This window comes from Panthera pardus, unplaced genomic scaffold (assembly GCF_024362965.1).
Source record: "Panthera pardus isolate Hobbes unplaced genomic scaffold, ASM2436296v1 HiC_scaffold_27, whole genome shotgun sequence".
NCBI lineage: Eukaryota > Metazoa > Chordata > Mammalia > Carnivora > Felidae > Panthera > Panthera pardus.
The window spans coordinates 60,021,577-60,045,532 of record NW_026526843.1 but is presented as its reverse complement, the minus strand read 5'-3'; the positions used below and the strand labels follow the sequence as shown (position 1 = coordinate 60,045,532).

Sequence of the window (23,956 nt, the reverse complement as noted above, 5' to 3'; positions counted from 1 at the left end):
ATGCAACCTTCTGATTGCTTAAAATGCACTTGAACATAATGGCTCCTATAAGTAGAGAGGACAATAAACTAAGAAAATCCTCCTTCCAGAACCTTGAAAAGTGACTTGTGAAATTCACTGTCAATTCTAGATTTACAATAACTAGTAATATATTCTGTGTGAAGCTTGATTCAATTCCTAAAAAAAGCTCTAACAACTAAACAAATAAAGCATGAAAGAAGCCAGAAAAAGAGCAAAAACAAATTTTAATAAAACCTGAAAAAGCATAAGTAACTAGTAAAAAGCATAAGACAACAGAATTATTTCTCTCTCATGGATGTGATGCTACTATGGATCAAATTATGTCTCTGAAACCTTAAACCCACAGAACAGCTTTACAGTCTTTAAGGCTGATGCCATTATCACCCTATAACACCCATCCACAGTACAATTTAAATTACACTACTAAGTCCTACACACACTATTTGCATTGATGATCATTGAATGCCTTATTTCTAAGATAATTAAGTGAGATATAGCAAATAAACAATATTTCTAATTCCATTCAACCTTTCTGCAAAGTTCACTTAATATAGTTTGGGAATAAATACCCTAAATCTTTATTTTACTATCTTCTAAACAATTTAACCTGACTTGGCTAGTATACACAAACGTTGTAGACTGACTTTTCCTCCAACTAAACAAATCTGAAATTGTTTTATAGCTTACCTTTGTGAACTATAAATATGAAGTTCTATTTCTATAAGGTACCAAGTAAAATGCATAAAACAAATACTAAAAGATTCTTCTAGAATACTTTGGTGTATGTTGAAAGAAAAAGCTGAAGGAATGACAAAGAATAACGAGGAAGGGAAAGAATGTTCAAAATAGGAATAGAGAAATTCTTTTTTTTTATTATACTTTACATGATGATATTGATACTTACAAACTAAAAGCTGCTTATCTTTCAAATAAACAAATTATTAATCCTAATATTAACACAATATTGACTCCAGAAATGGACAGAAATGAGAAACTCATGAGCTGTATAAAACCGTATCATTGCCTTTAAAAGGGATGCTTAGGTTTCCATGTGGCAGCAATTATTCTACTTCTATTCATGTAATATTTAGTGAGCACTCATAATGTAGCACATATAAAAGATTCTGAGTTTATGTTCCAGTTCTAATTACTTGCAGGTGTGACAAGAAACCCCTGTTCCTCTCCAGACACATAAATGTAATGACTTTGTAATCAACTTGTTTCATGCAATTATGTGAACACAAAAAGGAGGAAAGGGAAGTGAAGGGAAGGAGGCAATGAAAGCAAGGCCTGGCAAAAGTGTGATCCATGGGCAAAAGATAAGAACTGCATAAAATAAGAGAGAGAGGAGGACAAATATTACTGGCAGAAACCCAGTCACCTCAGCCAAATAAAAAGTTTAAATTAGACTTCCTTTCAATTTACACTTCCATATTAACAAGAGGCAAGTTTCCCACCTCCAAGTGAATTATGGGTTTAAATGTGACATATAACCATAGAATGGCCAATAACAAGAGCCAATGCTAAATGGAAGCTTATGGCAATATATAAATATTAATTTGGCTTTAAAGTTAATGCAAGCCTCTTGAGCTGTATACAATATAAATAAAAGGCCTACTATGTAAATTATAGGACACTGCTATATATCAATTTTTCAAAAAGAAAAAAGAAAAAAAAGGTTTGAAAATAGTCTTGTCATATCATGCCCTACAGTTTAGAAAGGTAAGCATGCATTATTTGTTCCTTGGGTAAAATGTCAGTCTCAAACTACAGTGACAAGCCATCCTGCTGCCATTTCTAGGGATAATTTTATGGAAATTGTTTAGTAGAATATAATAATTAGAAAAATTTTTGAAACTTTTACCATGATGGAAAATAACTATAATAGTAGTTCTTCCAAATATTCATTTCAAATGGACATGAAACAGACTTTGAAATTACTTCTGTACTGAAAAACCAGCTCAGCAGTAGAGTTGTATTTGTGTGAAATTTGATTTTCAAATTTTAGTGCAACGACTACAAAGTTTCCAAAATAAATACTAATCTGTAAAGGAATGAAGAAACAATAATATTTAGTGATTATAGTGCAAAATCTCAAATAATACTACAAATATTAATTACATATGTTCCAGGATTCTTTTGATTGGCATTAGGTATTAATATTGTTTTGAATTTAGTTCAATTTTCTTCCTTTGATTTAATTTTGGCACAATGCAAAACCAATCTGGTTAGTCAGGCATACAGCTAATGAAATGGTATGACTGGAACTTAGACTTTATAATAGTGTAAATATCACAGGCATCTTTGCTTTTTCCTTATAAGGATTTGGAAATTCACCCTTGGTAAACTTACGTACACATAAAGTATTACAGTAGTTAGTCTATGCTGTGCCATGCTCCTTCACCTCCATTTCATTAAATTACTAAATAATATCATCGATTAACTGCACAAAGGATGGGAATACTGAATATTTGAATATATAATCCAATACAGTGGAAAGTCCAGCTAAGGTCAAGATTTTATTGTTTTTGGCCAAAGATAATTGCAAAACTCATTAGAAAGAGGTGGCACAATATGATCTTTGAAGTGAGTTACTAAAATCAAATTAGGAAAAGCTAGTTTCTAAGTACAAAAGTAGAAAACATTCCAGGTTGAATTTATAAAATGCATCATTAGTCAATACATTATTACTAAATTATGTACCTATCCATAAAGCTGCTTACTGGTTTTCATATTGTTCTAGATTTTACTGTCTACTACAGTAGTCAATAGCCATATGTGGTTATAGATTTTAAAATTACTAAAAATTCTGTAAAATTAAAAATTGAGTTCTTCAGATTCAACAGCCACATGTGGCTAGTGCTTACTGTTTTGGATAGCACCAAATAGAACATCTCCATTATTACAGAAAGTTCTACTGAGTAGCACTATTCTACATAAAATAACAGGTAAAATAAGCCCTAAGAAATAACTGGTGTAAGTCTAACTATACTGGATAAAATTAAAAGTGGGACATATCTATTTATGATAAAAATTCTATGCAAAGTAGGAACAGAAAGGAACATCCTCCAACTGATAAGGGTATCTACAATCATACTTAATGGTGAAAGACTACCTGCTTTCCCCCTAAAATCAGGAACTAGGCAGGAATGTCCAGTCTCATCACTTCAATTCACCATTGCACTAGCAGTTCAATAATGGAAGAGAAAAAACTATAAGCCAGGAAAAATTAGAAAGAAAAAAGTGAACCTGTCTTTACTTGTAGAGAACATGATCATCTATGCAGAGAATCCCAAAGAATCTAAAAATAATGCTATTAGATCTGGTTAGTGAATTTAGCAAGGTCAAATTACAAAACAAAAAAAAAGTTTCTATTTACTACCAACAAACAACTGGAAATTGAAAATTTAAAACATACAATTTAAAATAGCACCAAAAAAACGTGAAATCCTTAGGGAAAAAATTCACAACAGACGTGCAAAACCTATACACTAGAAATGACAAAATACTGCTGTGAGAAATTATAGAAGACTTAAATAAATGGAAAATTATACCATATTCTTGGATTATAAGGTTCTATGTTGTTAAGATGTTAATTTTCTCCCAAATTATCTACAAATTCAATGTAATCCCAAAAAATTCCTTGTCATTTTTTTTGTGGAAATTGAAAAGCTAATTCTAAAATTATACACTATTGGTAGAAACACAAAATGGGACAGCCACCTTCAAAATGATTTGGCAGCTTCTTAAAAAGTTAAACCTATATTTACCATATGATCCAACAATCCCATTAACTAGATATTTACCCAAGCAAATAAAAACTGATGTTCATGCTCCAGAAAGAAAGTTTATAGCAGCTTTATTTATAATAGCCATAATCTGAAACACCTCAAATGTGCATCAATTGATGAATTGACAAACATATCATGGTATATATCCATACACTGAAATACTGCTTGGTAATAAAAAGGACTAAATTACTGATACATGAAATGACATGTATAAATCAAAAAAGCATTAGGTCTAAGAAAAATAAGACATAAACAAAAGGCTACATGCTTATTATTTAATCTAGATGAAATTCCAAAAGAGGCAACAGTAGAGTGGATAGAGAGATTCGTGGTTTCCAGGTGTTGAGGGAGGGGCAGGGGATAGACTGCAATGAGACATGAGGAAATTTAGGAGGTAACAGAAATGTTCTACATTTTTATTGTGCTATTAGTTATACAAATGTATACATTTGTCAAAACTCACTGGACTATACAGTTAAAAAAGAAAATTTTTATTTTATATGAATTATACCATAAGACACCTGACTTCAAAAAAGTAATAATGGCTAATCTTCTATTTTTGGGGCTTTGTAAGTATAGATCTGTTACACCAAAGAAATATGCTGTGGAAACAGGAAGGCAACCAGTATAACTTACGCCAATTACATACTTCTCTGGACTTTGGCTTTTTCTGCTGTAAACGGGGGTTTATAACCGTTTCCCAAATCTGTTCCCAGGAAATTTTCAGAATGTTACAGGCATTTTGGGAAAAGGGTCTCCACTATCAAATTATTTAGGAAATGCTCCCCATAAGGTGATTCACAATGCATTTAGCATATGGAAGACTCTGAGCAGCCCTACATACGTTCATTTTTTTCTATACTTTTTGTAAAATCAGTATTTCCCACATTTACTTGACCAAGGAACACTTCTATTAAAAATGGTGTTACTAAAGCTCTAAGATTGGTTGATTAAACTTTCAAGATTACCTTAAGTTTTTATTTACATTGGGAAACTATGAAAATAATTGATTTTATTTTTTTTAATTTATTTTTGAGAAACAGAGCGAGCAGGGGAGGGGCAGAGAGAGAGGGAGAGAGAATCCAAAGCAGGCTCCACACTGCTAGTGTGGAGCCTGACGCGGGACTCAAACCCATAAACTGTGAGATCATAACCTGAGCCAAAATCAACAGTCGGATGCTTAATTGACTTGAGCCATCTAGGAACCCCTGCATAGCTGCTTTAAAATCAGTTTTAGGGGTGCCTGGGTGGCTCAGTCAGTTAACTGTCTGACTTCGGCTCAGGTCATGATCTTGCAGTTTGTGAGTTTGGGCCCCATGTTGGGCCTTGTGCTTACAGCTCAGAGCCTGAATCCCACTTCAGATTCTGTGTCTCCCTCTCTATTCCTCCCCCACTCTCACTCTGTCTCACTGTCTCTCTCTCAAAAATAAATAAAGAATAAAAATAAAATTTATAAAGTAGCTATGCAGAACAATATCCCAGAATGAGAAAACTCTCAAATCAGAAATTTTAAAAGACATCTTATTCATATTGCTTAATTTTCTAGTCCCGTCCTCTAAGTTTTTACTAGGTTCTGAATTCTAAATATCCTAAACTTAAATATTTTTACTGGTATATACTACATGAAATGCATTATGGTTGAATTATCTCTATTGTAATAGCTTCTCTTCAAATAACAGTAGATTTAAGAATGTGAAAGCATCAATGCCAGGAACACTAAAATTTATAAGCAATAACAGTAACACAGTGATCTAAGTCAGAATAAGAATAACAAAGTGATCTAAGTCAGAATGCAAAGTGTTCACTATCTAAAACCAGAAGAAATTTGAATGTATATAGTTAAAAATAATTTTTAAAAAGGGAAGGGAAGAAAACACTAAAGAAAAGATGGAAAACCTAATACTCTAAATGCTGTTCTTCAGCATTTTACATGTGACCACTGAAGGAAGTACAGAACATTACAAATAATGTTGATAGTGTGGTAAAAAATACTGTATCTTTGAGTGCCGGGGTGGCTCAGTCAGTTAAGCATCCACCTTCAGCTCAGGTCGTGATCTGGTGGTTCATGAGTTTGAGTCCCACATCAGGCTCTGCACTGACAGTGCGGAGCCTGCTTGGGATTCTCTCTCTCTCTGCCCCTGTCCTGCTCATGCTCTCTCTCTCTCAAAATAAATAAACTTAATATATACATGTTGTATCTTTTGAACATAAATAAATACATGAATAATAAAAGCTATTTTAATTCAAGTCAATAAATGAATTATGAATAAAGCTTTAAGGGAAAAGTGAACACTGGAAAATTATAAACAATCCATTCCTGAAAATGAAAAAAAATGTTAAAAATGCCATGTTCAATTAGACCCAACTCAGTAGTCTTTTCACCCAAGAACATCCAGGCTATGGAAAAATATTGCTAGTAATGTACACCAAAGTATCCGATTTACTTTAATAACCCTTATGAATCTTTATCAATAACTTGCCTAAGTAAATTTTAAAATTATTTCTAGCCTAAATTTGTTTAATCTCTTGGGGTAAGTAACTTCTATAAGCTTATTATATAAAATAGCATGCATTTTTAAGTTTTTATTTTTCAATTTGAATTTAAGGAATTTTGTCTAGGCACTAGGCACTATATAAAATAATTTTTTAGAAGTGTGAGAAAATAGGGAAACAGAGTGGCAATTACTCATCTAGCTGTATGGTTTTGTTCATTCTTTTTAAGAGTTAACTTTTAGTACAAATGGTTTTGTAGCTAGATCTCCTTGGAAACCACTACTAGTATTTCTTCATAATGGTCTGGCCAGAAATGTCTCAGTAATAATCTGAATGGAACATGTGAATTTCAGTAAACTAAAAGTGGGAAGGGTGATTTTTTTGTTTTAATAAAGATAAAAAGTTAATAATTTGTTTTAATAAAGACAAAATTTATCACATCATAATATGTTTAGTAAATAGATATAAGCAGAATGTATTATGTTTTGTTCGGAAAGCTATCTTTACATAGTTCCATATAAAACCTTTAAGTTCAGCACATAGATATATAAATAAACATCCATACGGTTAAAAAAACCTATACTATATAAAACAGGAAATGCTTCTGCTAAGAAGAAAGGAGGAAAGGAGGAAGGGAGGAGGGAAGAAGGGAGGAAGTAAGGAAGGACAGACGAAAACAAAACAAAATCTCAAAACCATAATTATATTTAAGTAAAAATGCTTTAAAAAAGTTGGACCAACCATGAAACTCCTCAAGAATGTAAGCAGTTCGTTCACACTTCAAATTTAATTTTGGCAGTATAATGAGTTCAGGAAAAAACAAATCAAGAATATGTTTATAGCTCACATGGACATTACTCACCCACATTTGGAGGTTTCACATAATTTACAGGTAGTTCTGGAGGTCTGCCTCTATGTAGAGCTGCAAAAGCAGACCCATTCCATAGTGTACTCTTACAGTCTATACAAAAAGATTCAAACGTTAGTCAAGAAATAGAACAGTGTTTTTTTTAATTGTACCTCAGAGGTAAATGTCTGTTTTCAATTTCATTTGTTGGAATATATTTTTAACTATTAACACCACAATAAAGATAACATGCATATTTTTAATAAACATGTTATAAACTGTATTATCACTAAGGGGCGCCTGGGTGACTCAGTCGGTTGAGCTTCCGACTTCGGCTCAGGTCATGATCTCATGGTCTGTGAGTTCAAGCCCTGCATCAGGCTCTGTGCTGACAGCTCAGAGCCTGGAGCCTGCTTCAGAGTCTGTGTCTCCCTCTCTCTCTGACCCTCCCCCATTCATGCTCTGTCTCAAAAATAAATGAACATTAAAAGATAAATTTTAAACTATATTATCACTGGGAAACACCAACACTTTAATATATACCAGGGTATTTTACTTCTGCACTGATCTAGAACTAAAACTTTTATTACGCATGTATTTGAATCTTATGCAAATATGTCATGGATTAATAACGTTTTAAGTTTTTCTTGATCTTTAGGTTTATACATTTCTACTCATATAAAACTATATAAGCAAGGTTATGACTACAGCACAAGTATTCCAGGTAGAATTCAGAAAAATTTATACTTGGTGCATACTCACATTATGGGGTACCTGCCAATTGTGCCATAACAGGTAACAATATTGCATATCAGATGACAACAGACTATGAATAGCTGTGTTTTTTGTATTTGATGTTTATGTCAAAAAACTCAAGCAAATATGAAATATTCTGAATAATTCAATTGTGATACAAAAACATTCTACTATTCTCTTGAAAGCTTCCAAATCAACTGATTTGAAGAATTTCCTTAAATTACAAAATGAGATGTTTAAAACTGGTATTTTTGAAACTATTTACCTTTGTGAATTAGAATTTGAAAACATTATGCTAATAAAACAAAACAGAAGTAACCTGGTTGCTAGACCTGAAGTATTTATTATACTAACAGACATCCTTAATGCCTAATTTCACATTTTTATGTTCACAAAATACTACTCTACATGTTTTAGGGAAAATCTTTCAAAGACTGCAAACAGGGGAGTAGAAACACTATTATTGAACAGTTACATATTTTTTAATATTTTAATTATAAAAATTTTAATATATCATATGTGAATTTTTACATATCATCTCTCATTTACCTGTTATAAAATATACAATGTGATTAGGATGATATAAAGACTTATAATACTTAAAAATATTAAAACGTAATGAATTAAGCATTAATACTGTACTAATCAGAGCAGTGATCTTTTAACATCTCTACTCCACAGGATTACAAAAAGATTCTATATTGTTGTTTATTTTTACTGTATTCACTGTTTTACAGCAGAGGGCTTCTTTTAGGCCTCTAAATATTTACCTGTAAACTAAGAAAATAAAAATAAGATTGTCAAAATAAGAAAAACTAGAAGAAAATTAGTATTTAGAAAAGCATGGGAACATTTACTTAACATAAAAATATGCTGTTCTCCACTCCTTCCTCTAAAAATTGTGAAAATCTTACCTTTGGCATCCCGTAACAGAGACTGCCGACCAACACCCAGTAATGTCTGTACCCCAGGAACACTCTGAGGGATCTCCTTATCTAGTAAGGGGCCAATCCGCTCACAAATTTTAAGGAGGTAGTCTGGAGGAATGTGTGCATTGGCTGCCACCTAAAAAGCATAAATAAAACAGGAAAACCAATTTGGTTTAAAAATATAACTAGTCCATTAACAAACTATTTCATCATGGAACAAAGTGCAATTTTTAAATAAAGAATAAGGAAAATAATATTTTAACTATTTAATACTTCAGTCAAATTAAAGAAAGAGCTACAAAAATTAAGCACATCTAAATGATAACATTTTGGGGCACCTGGGTGGCTCAGTTGGTTAAGCGACCGACTTCGGCTCAGGTCATGATCTGGCAGTTTGTGCGTTCAAGCCCCGTGTTGGGCTCTGTGCTGACAGCTCAGAGCCTGGAGCCTACTTCAGATTCTATGTCTCCCCCTCTCTCTACCCCTCCCCTGCTCATGCTCTGTGTCTCTCTGTCTTTCAATAATAAATAAATGTTAAAAAAAATTTTAAATGGTAACATTTAAATGATATGGCACTCAAACTTACTTTTACATGCCTTGATTAAATCATTTGCTTAGCTGTTAATCTTATGAAATAAGTGTTGCAAAACAGCAAAAGTGAGCATGCCTAAAATTAAAGTACAAAGACAATGGGTAAACTCTACTTGTACTTGATTTATTCACTAGTGATGAACTGATCAAAAATCAAAGGACCTAGATTCTATATAAATGATAAGAAGGCAAAGTTATTACTTGCACCAAACTCTCACCCAAATCCCAAATCTGCTTAATAAAGCAGAACTGGTTTTCCTAAAAAATAGTTAACTGGTTTCTAAAACAGTATCCAATTAATGATTTTATAAATACTATGCTCTAAACAACTAAGCTATATATACTCAAAATTCATTGCAACATTAACTCATTTTTAAAACACACAAGCAAATTTCTGAAGATGGTTAACATAGGTAGACAGGAGTGAGAAAATGAAACAACAAAACTTCATTTTTTTAATCTAAGCTAAAGTTCAAGTCCATGATGTGTTTCATATACCTAATTATTTAAAGGAGCAAACAGAGGGGCGCCTGGGTGGCTCAGTTGGTTAAGCGTCCAACTCTTGGTTTCAGCTCAAGTCATGATCTCATGGTTTAATGGATTCAGGCCCTGCATCGGGCTCAATGTTGACAGTGGGGAGCATGCTTGGGATTCTCTCTCTCTCTGCCCCTCCCCCACTTGTGCTATCTCTGTCTCTCTCAAAATAAATAAATAAACTTTAAAAACATAAAAAAATAAAGGAGCAAACAGAAAACTAGACTATTAAAAATATTCAGATAAAAAGAACATCTACATTCTCATCTTGACATAAAGGGTGAGGGAGAGAATGAACAATAAATGCAAATACACACACACACACACACACACACACACACATACACGTATATATATTTGTATTATCAGTATATTACCACCAGGTCAAGAACAATACAACATGAGAGAAAAATTTTGTAAATCATCCCTAATGACCATGAAAGAAGAAATTATGTATGTTCTAGATAAATATTTGTTTAATGAATCAATGAACGTACAAAAACCAAAGTCTATCTGTAAGCAATATCACATGAACTCAGAGGAAAAATGTTAGATTCTCCTATCAAGGTACCGTTTTGTTTTCTTATAAAACATAGGTCGAAGAACTACAATCCAACATGTGTTCAGAATTCTGGGAAGAAGTAATTCTATTTTGATTTTTAAAAATTATTTCCTGCCAATTATCTTTTTTAAATCCCAGCAAAAATTAATTTTAATCTGTCAAAATAACTGAGGCCTGGGAACTGTCAAGCTACTCAGAAAGAATGACAACTTAGCCTGATTATGTTATATGTACATCTACAAGGTTTAGCTTCTGGATTGGGAAAAAGGATCAAGCAAATTCTTTTAAGTTATTTCTCACATTTCTAGTTTTGTTTTTGAGGCAAATTCCTACATAGAACCATCTCTCAGTAAAATATACAGGTAATATTAAAGTCAAAGCAGCTGATGATTCAATTCAATCTAAATATCTGTTATCCACAGACACTGATATCCTAAAATCCTAGTTTGTAATTCATTCTCTCCACATTAGAACATTTCCTAAATATGCCTAAAGGCAAATAAGAGTTAGTACCCCAGAAAATACATATCTCAAAGCAAAATACTGCATATGAACATCTGTAATAGTTTATGCATTTTTTCCCACCAACACTGTCTCAGATACACTCGGCTTGCATTATCAGCCATTACTTTTGCATCAAGTACACACTACACAAAGGCTTTACACAGGATGGTAGTTTATGTCTTTACTGGCACTTTTTTTTGGTATCAATTTTCTTTTTTTTTATCCCATTACCATCTTAAGAGCTAATCCCTTCCTAGAATTGCAATATAATCCAGAAAATAGGAGCTCTCTAATATGATTTTTTTTTAATTTTTTTAACATTTATTCATTTTTGAGAGACAGAGAGAGACAGAGCATAGCCAGGGAAGGGGCAGAGAGAGGGAGACAAAATCTGAAACAGGCTCCAGGCTCTGAGCTGTCAGCACAGAGCCCAACGCAGGGCTCCAACTCACAAGATCCTGACCTGAGCCAAAGTCAGATGCTCAACTGACTGAGCCACCCAGGTGTCCCTCTAATATGAATTTTTAGAATTATCCTCTTATAGAAAATCTGTCGAGGGCACCTGGGTAGCTCAGTCAGTTAGTGTCTGACTCTTGGTTCTGGCTCAGGTCATGAGTTCGAGCCCAACATCAGGCTTCGCACTGACAGCGAGGAGCCTGCTTGGGATTCTCTCTCTCCTTCTCTCTCTTACCCCACCCCTGCTCACTCTCTCTCTCTCTAAATAAATAAATAAACTTAAAAAAATTCTGTCAGAATTATATCTTAAACTGACATCTTAAGTTGCCTGGCTACTTCATTTTATAGAAACAAATGATTTTGAGCCATTTATGTAAATTTTTTCTATCAATTCCTCAGTAATAATTTTAAAATACGGAATCATTAATTAATCAACCAAAACAAGGCCTTTCTACATCCAAATTCTCCCACTTGAAGATTTTTTTAAATTATAAATTATTAAATAAATTTCACAAGTTTGAATTCCACCCTATACAATTACAAATTGCTTAATTTCTAAGTGGTCCCATTCAAAGAGTCCATTCCCCTAAAATCAATAAAAATTTGAATATGAAACAATGGTAGAGAAATATAGATTCTATCAACACAACACCAATAACAATACATTTGAATTTGAACATGCTAGCGTCTCCTTTAAATAACATTAACAGGCTTTCAAACTCTATCAGCTCAGTTCTTGCAATAATAATTTCTTCTAAATCAAATTTCAAGACTTATAACTGGTAGTCGACATTTATTTCAATCCATCTGCTTTGATTAAAGTTGGAATTTTTTAAAGGTGATCTTTTTTGGCATATAAACTCATCTACTCTCAATAATTACTCTTCTAAGTTTTAAAAAATTCTATATTAGAATTATGTATGAATATAATAATAATATAATGCAATATAAAAAAGTATGTATTAAAATATTCTATGAAATTTGTAACATAATATAAGCCCCTCTTTTCAATTAAAGCTCAAATACTCTAATTTCAGTTATTTAACCACATTTTTCTCTCTGGAATATAATGGCCAACAAGTAACACAACAAGTACTTTGATATTTGCAGAAGAAAAGCATTCTCTAAAAACAAATTTCAAAAGTATATTATAAACTTCTATATTATTATGTAAAACAGCTCCAAGGAATTAAATTATAGAATGTTTGAATTATAAGTATCCTTGTGCATAATTAACCTAACTTCACATCTTATAGTAGGAAAGACAGATCCAGAGAAGTGAAGTCTAGTGGTCACAATGAACGTACAGAAATCTATGTTTCCCTGTCCACTGCTCTATTACTGTCTTATTAAAGCAGTTGGAAAATTATTAAGATAACTAACACAAAGACTGCAAAAAAAATAAAACTATAAATTCAAATAAACTGAAAGAAATTAAATGAAGCCTTCTTGATAGGAAGACTGGCTTGATAGGAAGATAGGATATATACCAAATCTAACAACTGAATCACCGCACTTCAGAATTATTATGACAAGTGAGAAGACCAGGGAGTTCACAGACATGATCCTACTCATCATAGTTAGTTAAAAGGTATACAGCTGGGAATTGAATAAAATGCAAAAGGTACCTAATTTCAAGGTACAAGGCCCATACCAACAAGCACTACATTTGAAATACTAATTTTCATATAGCAATGATAACATTTTTACCTTGGCTTTTAGAAAATATAGGATAAGTAACTCCAAAAAAACAAATAAAAGAGATAACTGTTTCTGCGTTTTGTTTTCTAAGATCATGATTGCACAGGTAAAATGAAGAATCAAACTGGGACCATACGTTGAAAAAGTGAAATATGACATTTTATCCGAGATTTTAATTTTTTTTGGTGTGGGGGGAGGGGAGAAGCACATGCAAAAAATTAGTCACATGATCTTTTTTATATTTAGAGACAGAAAACAGGATAGATTTTGAAAAATACAGCAAGCCTTTAAATACATCAAATAGTACTTTGAAAACTGGAAGACTAGATTATTCAGGCTCTAAATTTACTAGCTGTTACTGCTTCTGGCAGTGTGATACAGTAGAAAGGACTTAGATTTTAATTTTTTACCATCCTCAGTTCCTACTTATGTGACCTGCAGAGTTACTCAGTCTGAGAGCCTGAGCTTCTGCATTTGTAAAACAGGAGTAATGATAACTATCTCATATGACTTGTAAAACAAAAACAAAATCATTCACTCATGCATTCATTCATTCAGGCATTTAAAATACAGAGATGAGATGGGAAGATTAAACTCCTGCCCTAAGGGAACCCATAGTCCCAGAAGGGGAAACAAACTAGTAAATAAATCAAAGCTACAAATGCCTAGAGGTTAGTACAGAGGGCTAATTAGAAGCAAAGAAATACAGTACCTACATCAGCCTAGGAGTAGGGGTTTTTGTCCAATTGCACACTTGAAGCCTAAGTGAAAATTCACAAGATAGACAAAGGGAAAGGAAGGCATTCCAGGCAAAGAGAAAGGTACCCCTACCCAGTAAATGTACTCTGCACAATGACTAACATAATACCCCTCAGTGTTTAAGATTCTCCTCCATGATGTTAAGTTAAAAAAAAATAATAATAAATAACTCGCAGAGGGGCGCGTGGGTGGCTCAGTGGGTTGAGTGTCCATCTGACTCCTGATTTCAGCTCAGGTCATAATCCCAGAGTCATGGGATCAAGTCCTGCATCGGGCTTAAGATTCATTCTCATTCTCTCTCTCTCTCTCTCTCTCTCTCTCTCTCTCTCTCTCTCTCCCTCCCTCCCTCCCTCCCTCCCTCCCTTCCCCTCTCTCTCCCTCCCCCTCCCTCCCTTCCTCCCTCTGTTCCTCTCCCCCACTCACACACTCTCTCCAAAACTAAAAACTAAAAATAAATAAATAAAGGGAACTCAGAAAAACCTCACAGAGTATCATCGATTTTGAAGAGAAAAAAATACATGTATAAAAAAAGAAAACACAAAAAGTAAGTTTATTTTCTTTTTGATATTGAAATTTATATTTCAGTAAAATATAAATGTCTGCAATAATCCAATATTATATCTTAAAGTGCTGAGTTTTAACATTTGCTGAATTTGAAGGAGGAAAGGGAAAAAACTGGGCACAAAAGTAAATAAAACAAGTAGGCTTTTCTACTGTAGTAATACCACTGGTTTGTACAATGAGCTACAAAGTGTTAAGGCTTCCTATCACTTTCTTTTCAAAACGTAAATCATTGTTCACAGCATTTTTTTTCTATTAGTTTTAAGATTTCCTCAGGAATGAAAGTCAAGAGCAACCCACCTAGGCTTATGTATACTCTGGGTTTCAGTACCTCAAGAAGGCAAGTACTGAAAGTACTATTACCTTGAGGACAGATGATGTCAAGACATGGACAAGGAGCCCACCCACATTCTAGAAGCTCATCCTTAAAGAAATGTCCAATAAAAGAACTCAGTACCATCTAGCATATTAAATAAGCCTAAGAAACATGTATCATGAAATGCTTCTAACAAAAGTTAAGAAAATCACACAAATAATAACTGAGGGTCAGATTATTATAAACTACCATGGTACATGAGAAAACATCTTCAACAAGGTAATTTAAAAAACAAGAAATTACTTATCAATAATGCATAGAAAATAAGTTCGGGATAAGAAAAGATCAAGCAGAAGGGTTGAGGATCCCTACAACAAGACATCAGAAAGACATACCTCCCACTTCAAACAACAGCGAATACTACACCAGCATTGTACTAAATTGCCTTTCTCTAATTAATAATAATGCAAACAACACTAAACATCTTTTGACATAACAATAATTTCTTGTTTTGAGTTAACACAGATGCACTTTAAAACACTCATTTCAGGTTCAATTCTAACACTCCCTTTTTAAATACTTTTTTTCCAATGGTACTGTTTTATACCTCCTCACCTTATAAAAATATTATAAAAATTAGGTGGTGATTATTAGCTAGCTAAGAAAATATAAATTGTGGGGTCATAGTTCTTTAGATGTCCATTTTCCATTCAACCTCTATGTCCTATTTTTAAATTTTTGTTAACGTTTATTCATTTTCTTGAGAGAGAGAGAGAGAGAGAGAGAGAGAGACAGAGCATGAATGGGGGAGGGGCAGAGAGAGGAGACACAGAATCTGAAGCAGGCTCCAGGCTGTGAGCTGTCAGCACAGAGCCTGATGCGGGGCTTGAACCCACAAACTGTAAGATCATGAGATGAGATGAAGTTGGCCGCTTAACAGACCTACCCACCCAGGTACCCCTATGTCCTAGTTTTAAAATGCAGTAACCAATTAATTTGCAATGCATTTTTAATTAACAAAATGCTTTCTTTCATATTTAACTCATTTGGTTCAAGAACAACCTTGTAAAATAGACAGAGGGTTTTATTTTATAAATGAGGAAACTGAATCCCTGAGAGGTTAAGTAACTTAACTTGCCCACAGTCACTCAGCAAGTAAAGGCTATCTCTCAGACTAAATCTTATGGTCTTTTCTACATACTACTCACAAAATCTTATATGAGAAATATCAAACAAGGACATCCCCAAAATTTAACACAAACACTAAACTGCCTTGAAATTACTTATTTGCTCTCTACCAAAAAAAAAAAAAAAAGACCTGTTTATTAATCAATCAGTAATCAACATCAGTAAACCAAGAACAAAAACACAAACTAAACTAATATTCAAATTGACAAAGGTGCTTTCAGGACAAAATTTTATACGGGACATTCACCCAACCCAAATTATTACTCCCTAACAGCAGCTCTCTTCAGTTTCTTAATGCCATCTCATTTGTATTGAGTTATCAGTTTTCCTAAGACTAATGATAAATCTCCAAAAGGATTTTAATCATTGAAAATACGTTCTCAGACCAAAGTGTGAAAAAAGACAATGCTCAATCCAGACAAATAGTTAAAGCCAACATATTATAGAAAGCAAAAGAGTACATGTAGCTCAAGCAAATCAAAAGTGAGGAAAACTAGTTTCCAGCATCGATTGCTCTCTACCATAAGAACTATCAGGTAGCATTATATCCCATTGGGGTTGAGCAGCACATGCCTTTTGGTTTCCCAAAATGCATTCTGTTCTTCCTAACTACGGTTGTGTATCCATGTAGCAGTTAATAAATCACACACACTTAAATTACTTCCACACTTAGAGAAGCAATAACTATGCCGCCAGCACTCAGAAATCATTCTACTATTTAATAAACAAATTAAGCTATTATTAGTAATTAGAGAACAAGAACCAGGTAAGGTTAAGAAAAAAATATAGGCATGTCTGGAATTCAAATACAGTGTTTTAAAGTACTTTGTGAGGATCAAATGAGATAATGCGAAAATATTTTTAAACTTGCACAAGTTATATGCAGATTCAAGTTCTTACAATAACATATCATAATAGATGCTTATATATTTTTTCAAGATAGTAATGAACATACAATCTTGATAAACCTTCTTTTAATAGCATAAAATTGCTTCAAGTCTTTTGAATATAAAATGAAGGTAATACAATCTATGTCACTCCAAATGAAAGCACTAATTAAGGCTTTCAATTCTAGAGATGAAAAATTATATATATATATATATTTTTTTTACATTATATACCACACCTAAAGGTAATTATGCCTTTGGTTCAGTCTTATGATACAAGTCCCCTTAACATGATTAAAAAATATTAAAACATGCCTTTAAAAAAGTTTCCCAGTCACAATTTCAATATATAAAATTTGTATGTTAACAAAAACTATTCATTTAAACACACAACACATACACATACCCCTCATTACTATGTTTGCAGTCCCCAATAAAGCTCCAAGGAGGAAGCAATAAAATAGCCAACAATTCAACAGGGTCACCAAAAATGAACAGACATCTGTAATTATTTAAATTATCTACCATAAGATAAATTGTAAGAAGCAAATCTAATTCTATTATGTTGTAAACAAGAGTCAAGCAGAAATGAAAAATGTCCAGATCAAACTTCGAAAACACTCACCATGACTTCAAATTTCTCCCTGTATCATTACTTAAAATTCTGAAAGTTAATTTAGAATGTCTTATTTTGAATGCCATATTCAAAAACCTTATAGTTCAACATAAACTGGCAAACGCTTCATACACAGGCCCATTTTTTAAAAGGCACTTCAGATCTGGATATGTCAATACTTGTCTGCCAGTAGCTTTAATAAAATAGCACCTTGTGTTCCAAATTATAAGTAAAACACTAAATCAGATTTAAGAAAGAAAAAAGAAGATTTCTAGATATACAATACTAACAGTAATAATGAGGAGTTGAAGAAATCCAACTTATTATGCTAATATTCTTCTGGATAAATCAAGGTAAGCAGCATAGACAATTTAAGTAAAAGTATATATACAGACAGAAAGGCAATATTTTTGTTTCATATTGCATGGCTATGTGATCTTATTTCAGTATTTTGATACCCTTGTTTATAATTCTTTACCTCTCCATCATGCATTTGTATTCTTTCCTTTTTATACCCTCGTACATCTTCAGTTTGAAGTACTCCTATATAATTTAACATATCAGATTATACTACTTATAAAGACTGTAAGTACATATAAGGTTATACTTCTTAATACTTTACCCTAAACTTCAACCTGAAACATATAGCTAAATCAAAGATGACACTGTATAAATCCATTGTTCTAACAGCATTTTAAAAAATACCTACCCTAAGAAAAAAATCCATCTCTCCCACAATGAAGCCACACAAAATCAAAAATAAAATGTGAAATAATTTTAATCAACTATAAAACTGATGCATCTAGCAATCAATCTGTCACAGAACATTCAGTTATCAGCCACTCCATTTCTTTTCCTTCTGTTCAAATTCTCACTCAGCCCTACCCCATCTTCCCTTACAAAGAAATCTATAGGTAGAAACAGATCTTTGACTTAAAATGGGACCATATCATCAAAATATAATATTCCTAGAAACACTGGATCCCAGAAAAATAAAAACTTCAGTGTACAAGATGAAAAATTAAAAATAAAAAAGATACACTGTCTAAACTATAGACAATGTTCAAACAATAGATGAAATTCTGTGTGTATAAAAATAAAAATGTGTAAGGAAATATGAAAAACCAAACAATATATTTATAAGATAAAAATGAAAATCAGGTATATGTAGGGATATACACAAATGGATTAACAACTATAAAACTGGTTAAAATTTAAGCCTCACTAATGAAAAAAAGAGAACGAATTAAATCAACTAGGGGCTATTTTCACCCCATTAAAGCCACCTAAAGATTCAAAAAATATTTAAAAACTCACTCTAAGTACCTAGATGGTGACATCATGAATTAGTATTATCTTCTGGAGACCAATTTTACAATACATCACAAAAGCTATAAAACTGAAGAGACCCTTTGACCTGATAGCTCCACTTTGGAAAAATAGCCCAGGAAAATAAATCCAAAAAAAGGAAGGAAGAAACAAGACTACTTAACTATGCAAAGACATTAGTGAAAACCTAGAAGGAACCCAAATGTTCAACTGAATGTTGAGTTCAAATCATAGCAAACTTAATCTTTTCTTAACATTAAAATGACAATAACTATTCAAAGATAGTTATATACAAAAAATGTTAAGAAAATATAAAGCATAAAATGGACATTGACTACAGTTATGTAAAAATATGCCTCTATAATATAAGGAAATGAAGTCTAGTAAACTGAATTTTGTTTTTGTTTTTTGTTTTTATGTTTGTGTGTGGTTAGTACTGTTTTTAATTATTTTGATGTTCATTTGCTTTTTATTACTGTCAAGTAATTTTTAAAAAGCTTTTTCTTTTTTTAAAAAAGCTTTTTCTTTTAAGTCTCCTTTTGCTATTTACTTAAAATGGTCTGCTTACACATAAATGTAAATGAAAACATCTTCAATACACCTCAGTATAAAACTATCTTCCAAACCACATTAGTCATAAAGTGTTTAAATATATATTGGTAGGCACCGTTTTGCCTCTTTTTTTGGCAGGACTGCAGTCCAACAAAAAGTCTGACTACAAATTAAATACACTGATAAATACAAATTAAATACAGTGTTTACAAAATAATTTTTATCCATCTGAAAATTTTTTACCATTAACAGTACAGATATTGGAATTTATCCATATCACAACTATTAGAGCATTTTATGATTTGCAAAAAATAAAATAGTCAGCAAACTAAAATTATTACTTAGTAATAACTATTAACATGACCTCATTATTGTAATTCAATATGAAAGAATTATCAAACACTAAATCAGTTTAAATATTGTTATTAAATCATTTTATTTATATTTAGAGTCTACCATACCCCTTTAACTTACTTTAACATTGATCTTCCTCCATTTGGATCTTATTTGAAGGAAAGATAGCTGAATTTAGATTTTAGTAACATCACCCCTTTCTCTTTTCATTTCCTTCCAATTCACTGTACCAGTGGCTAACACGAGAGGACATCTTCCCCAAACTAAAAAAAGATCACCTTTTTGTATCAATGCTGAACAGAAGGTGCATGTTGACTATGGATTATATATTTAGGAGAAACAACACAGTCAATTCAATGCCTTTGGTCCTTTACTAAAGTATATTTTAAAATATAATCATTGTTATCTCCTTCTAAATCCCAGATCCTGTTTCATAAATTCTCAAAAAGGTCATAATCCATAGTTGTTTAATGAAAATGTATCTGCAGAAATGCGACCTAATAATGATTTAATGAGCAATTTTCTAAAATATGATATACACAATTATGCTTTTTCATTCGGTAGTTGATTACCTAAAACCGGCAAATTTTGGAATTCGTTTGATGCTTCCCATTATTTTTAATTGTGCCGTTTTGCCCAATTCAGGGTCGGTTAACTCCCCTCCCTGAGCTCCCTCCACCGTACCCCCCCTCCCCCCCCCCAAAAAAAAGACTAAGCCTGGCCTTAGTTCCCGTATTTCAAGCCAGGACCAACCAGAAACCAGTTTTCTTCCACTAATCCGGAACTCTGGGCTGTTACCAACGCTGTCATTGGCCAACGTCAGTCCTTGGTACGTGCCCCAAGATAACCCCCTGGTTTCTCTCCCTTATTCCCCCTACAATGGGCCTTTCTCGATGTTTGTAACATATTCGTAATCCACAAAACGGCATCCCTGATAACTCACATTCTTCAAAGTTTTCGAGTGGAAATAAGCGAGGCCAAGGGAAGGGCAAGGTACCCTTTCTCTGACTGGCAGGGAGCGGGGAAGGGGCAGTCGTTCTTTGGCCCAGCTAGGAGCTCTAAAGCTGGGGAGGCGGAGGGGTCGGGAGCGGGTTGGAGGAACAAGGTGGGGACGAGTGGAGAAAGAGTTGGGTTAAGTTGAAATGAAAACTTTACTCACCAGATCCTCGAAGCTTCTTCGGTGCTCTTTTCCCTCCCAGTCTAAGCGGCGCGGAATCAACTGGGGGCGGGAGAAAAGAAAAGGTGGGGGGTGGGCAAACCATACAGGCCAAGCCTCAGCTCCCACTGAAGTCGACCCAACCTGCGTCCTGGTCCCCGACCCTCTGGCGTCCGTATTTCTCGAGTCACATAGCTGTTGCCTCAAAGCTAGTCCAGTGTAGGAAGCAGGAGGCCCAGAGGGAGGAAATCCTGAAAAACCGCCTCCCACGGGCATAAAGAGGGGGCGAGTTAAGACCCCAGCGATATCCGCCCCTTTTGAGAGAAGAAGCCGGTTCACTCCAGTGACAACAGTTCTGAGTGTCCAGATCCAAGCTTCCCTCCCAGCCCCAGTCCTCCGCCCCTGACTTGCCCTCCCCTTCCTCCAGTCTAACCCCAGCCCTCCCCACGTCTTCCCGAAGGGGCTCCGTACCTGATGCTCCTCGAGCTCCTGCACTAGCACCTGAGCAAAAGGGAAAAACGAATATGAGGAGCAGCTCAGACCATTAACCCATTCCTCCCTCCCCACTTCGAACCCAGCCGCTGACTAGTCAAGGCCGGCCTCTCCCTCACTCTCAGGGAAACCGCACGCCCCAATGCCTCAATTTCCCCATTGGGACCGTTCCCCACGACTCCCAGATCTCCTTCTCCCTCTCACCTGGGCGGATTTGTTGCAGGGTCCGGACTGCAAGAATCTAGCGATCAGGTAATACAGCTCTGCGGAAGACGGGAAAAGAGGTTGAGTGGGAGGTAAAGAAAAACAGAAGCTTTTTCAAAAGAAACTGACAGCCGTTGCGCTAAGCTCCCATCTCCTTAGCCCCCAGACACAGTTACCCACCGGCTTCTATCTGGGTAGGTGCCGCCGCCATCCTTTTCCCTAAGGGGTTTGGGGGCTCCACTCCGGAGGAGCTAGCGGGGGCGGGTGGGGGCGCTGCCTCTATTGTGGTGAAGCCCCCATGCCCAGGAGTCCCGCCGCTTCCGCCCCACTCCTCGTCCTAGTTTCGGTCTCTCTCGGATTCATCGCATCACGTTTCGACCCATAGATATTCTAGCCCAAGAGCAGAGGAGGCGGAGGAGGAAGGCGAGAGAGAGCGAGAGCGAGCGAGAGCGAGCAAGAGAGCGAGCACGAGAGTGAGAGTGAGCACGAGCGCGAGCACGAGCGCGAGCAAGTGAGCCTGAGAGAAGAAAGGGGAGGAGCCAAAGTGGCGGAGGGGCGGACGGGGGTAAAGGGGGTGGAGAGAGCAGAGGGTAAAACCTGTGAGACGGAACTGCAGCGTTCGTCGTTTGCCGCTAGGAGCACTAAAGCAACCAAGTGTCCTCCGCTCTCCCAGACCGCCGGCAGTTGCCTAGCTACCGCTCCCGGAAACAGGGGGAGGTGCAAACTGACGGCCGACGCTCTGGCAGACGCCGTAAAACTCCATGGTGGCGTTCTCCTAAGAGAGGTCTTGAGACAGTTTGCCTTCCTGTGAGGGCGGTAGGACTCTCCCATTCAGGACCATTCCCTCTGGCGTTGTGAAGAATGTGTGAGGCGCTGACTTGATTCAACTGCTTTCTTCTTTTTCGTCCCGTCACCAAAGAGGCTTTGGGGTTATTTTGCCTTTTCCTCCACCGAAAAGAGGCCAGTCACTGAAGGATCCTGTGACTGACGGAAGAAAAAGAGCCCCTATAGCGACGTCACTCGTTTCTCTTTAAAATGGTTTTTGTACCAGATTTAAATGTTGTACTTACCAGTCCAGGGGGCAAGGTTCATATTGTTATAAAGACCAGTTCTAAAAACCGATACTGTGGGAGGAATTTGCCATCAGATATGAGGTCTTTTATTTTTTCCCCTTCTGTGAGTTTAACACATGCCATGTCTGTCTCATTCGTGTAGGATATTTTTTTTTAATTTATATTTATTTAGTTTTGAAAGAGAGCAAGCATGAGTGGGGGAGGGACACAGAGAGAGAGGGAGACACAGAATCCAAAGCAGGCTCCAGGCTCCAAGCTGTCAACACAGATCCCCATGGGAGGGCGGTGTTGGGGGGGGGGGGTCTCGAACTCACCACTATGAGATCATGACCTGAGCTGAAGTAGGATGCCCAACAGACTGAGCCACCCAGGCGTCCCTTGTAGGATAATTTTCAATTGTATTTTCAACTACTGCCAAAGTATTTTACATTGACCATGGATTTTTATGTATTACATATCTGTATGCAAGGGTAGTTTTGTGTAGTATTACATATCTGTATGCAAGGTTTGGAACAACCTTTTTGAATACATATAATCTTAAAATTTTAGTACAGTACCAACTTGCAGTATTTGGTTACTAAAGTCTTAAGTGATTAAAAGATTTGTAGAGTAATTGGTACATATGTAATGAACTGAGTCTCCTTCCCTACTGTTTCTTAATATTTTGTTCCCACTTCAAGCCTTAACCCAAAAAAGTAATTAATAGAAGCGGAACCCAGTGAGACCAGAGATTATGTTTAAGCTGCATGTACCATTTACATTCATTAAAATATTCAAATTTGAAAGTTTTACCTTTTTAAGTTTAGGGATGGATTCTTAGGAATTTGGTTTCCTCACTCAGAGTTTAGACATTTATCACAGTTAACCCAGAATTGCATTATACTGACATAATCTCAGCCTGGGTTGTTTAGCTCTCACTCTGACCACTTTTTCCCCTTAGAGAGAAATAACCACGCAAGGTAATTGTGATACAATAGTTATATCTTTGGTGGTTATGCTGTACTACTTGAAAAAATGCCATTAACCAAAAGAAAAAAAATTTAGATATTGAAAAGACAGATAAGTCCTAGACAACCCATTGCAAGTAGTTTAGCAAAACACAAGATTGAATATATTTTACAAGCCAAGTACAATATATATAAAAGTTAACATTTATCAAGCCACTACCATGTACTAAGCATCTTACATACGTCACCTCATTTAATCTATAATTACCCTAGGAGGTAGGTTCCATTGTTATACTCATTTTACAGATAACAAAAATGACTATAGGATTTTGGAAAA

At 34.9% G+C, this 23,956-nt stretch overlaps 1 protein-coding gene across 5 annotated transcripts in view; it reads right to left on the bottom strand.

Moving 5' to 3' along the window:
- The window catches only part of BRWD3 (bromodomain and WD repeat domain containing 3), a 230,668-nt gene extending 208,591 nt beyond the window's left edge, over positions 1-22,077 (bottom strand). For 4 of the 5 annotated variants that reach the window (XM_053891463.1, XM_019429482.2, XM_019429484.2 and 1 more), the window contains exons 1-6: positions 21,780-22,077; positions 21,600-21,658; positions 21,375-21,404; positions 20,907-20,966; positions 8,823-8,973; positions 7,168-7,266 (exon numbers count right to left, since the gene is read on the bottom strand). In XM_053891463.1, coding sequence (XP_053747438.1) covers positions 7,168-7,266; positions 8,823-8,973; positions 20,907-20,966; positions 21,375-21,404; positions 21,600-21,658; positions 21,780-21,810 — 430 coding nt within the window. In that variant the 5' untranslated portion in view covers positions 21,811-22,077. The remainder of the gene's footprint in view (positions 1-7,167; positions 7,267-8,822; positions 8,974-20,906; positions 20,967-21,374; positions 21,405-21,599; positions 21,659-21,779) is intronic. The other variant, XM_019429487.2, reaches the window with a different exon arrangement.
- Between the last annotated feature and the right edge of the window lie 1,879 nt (positions 22,078-23,956).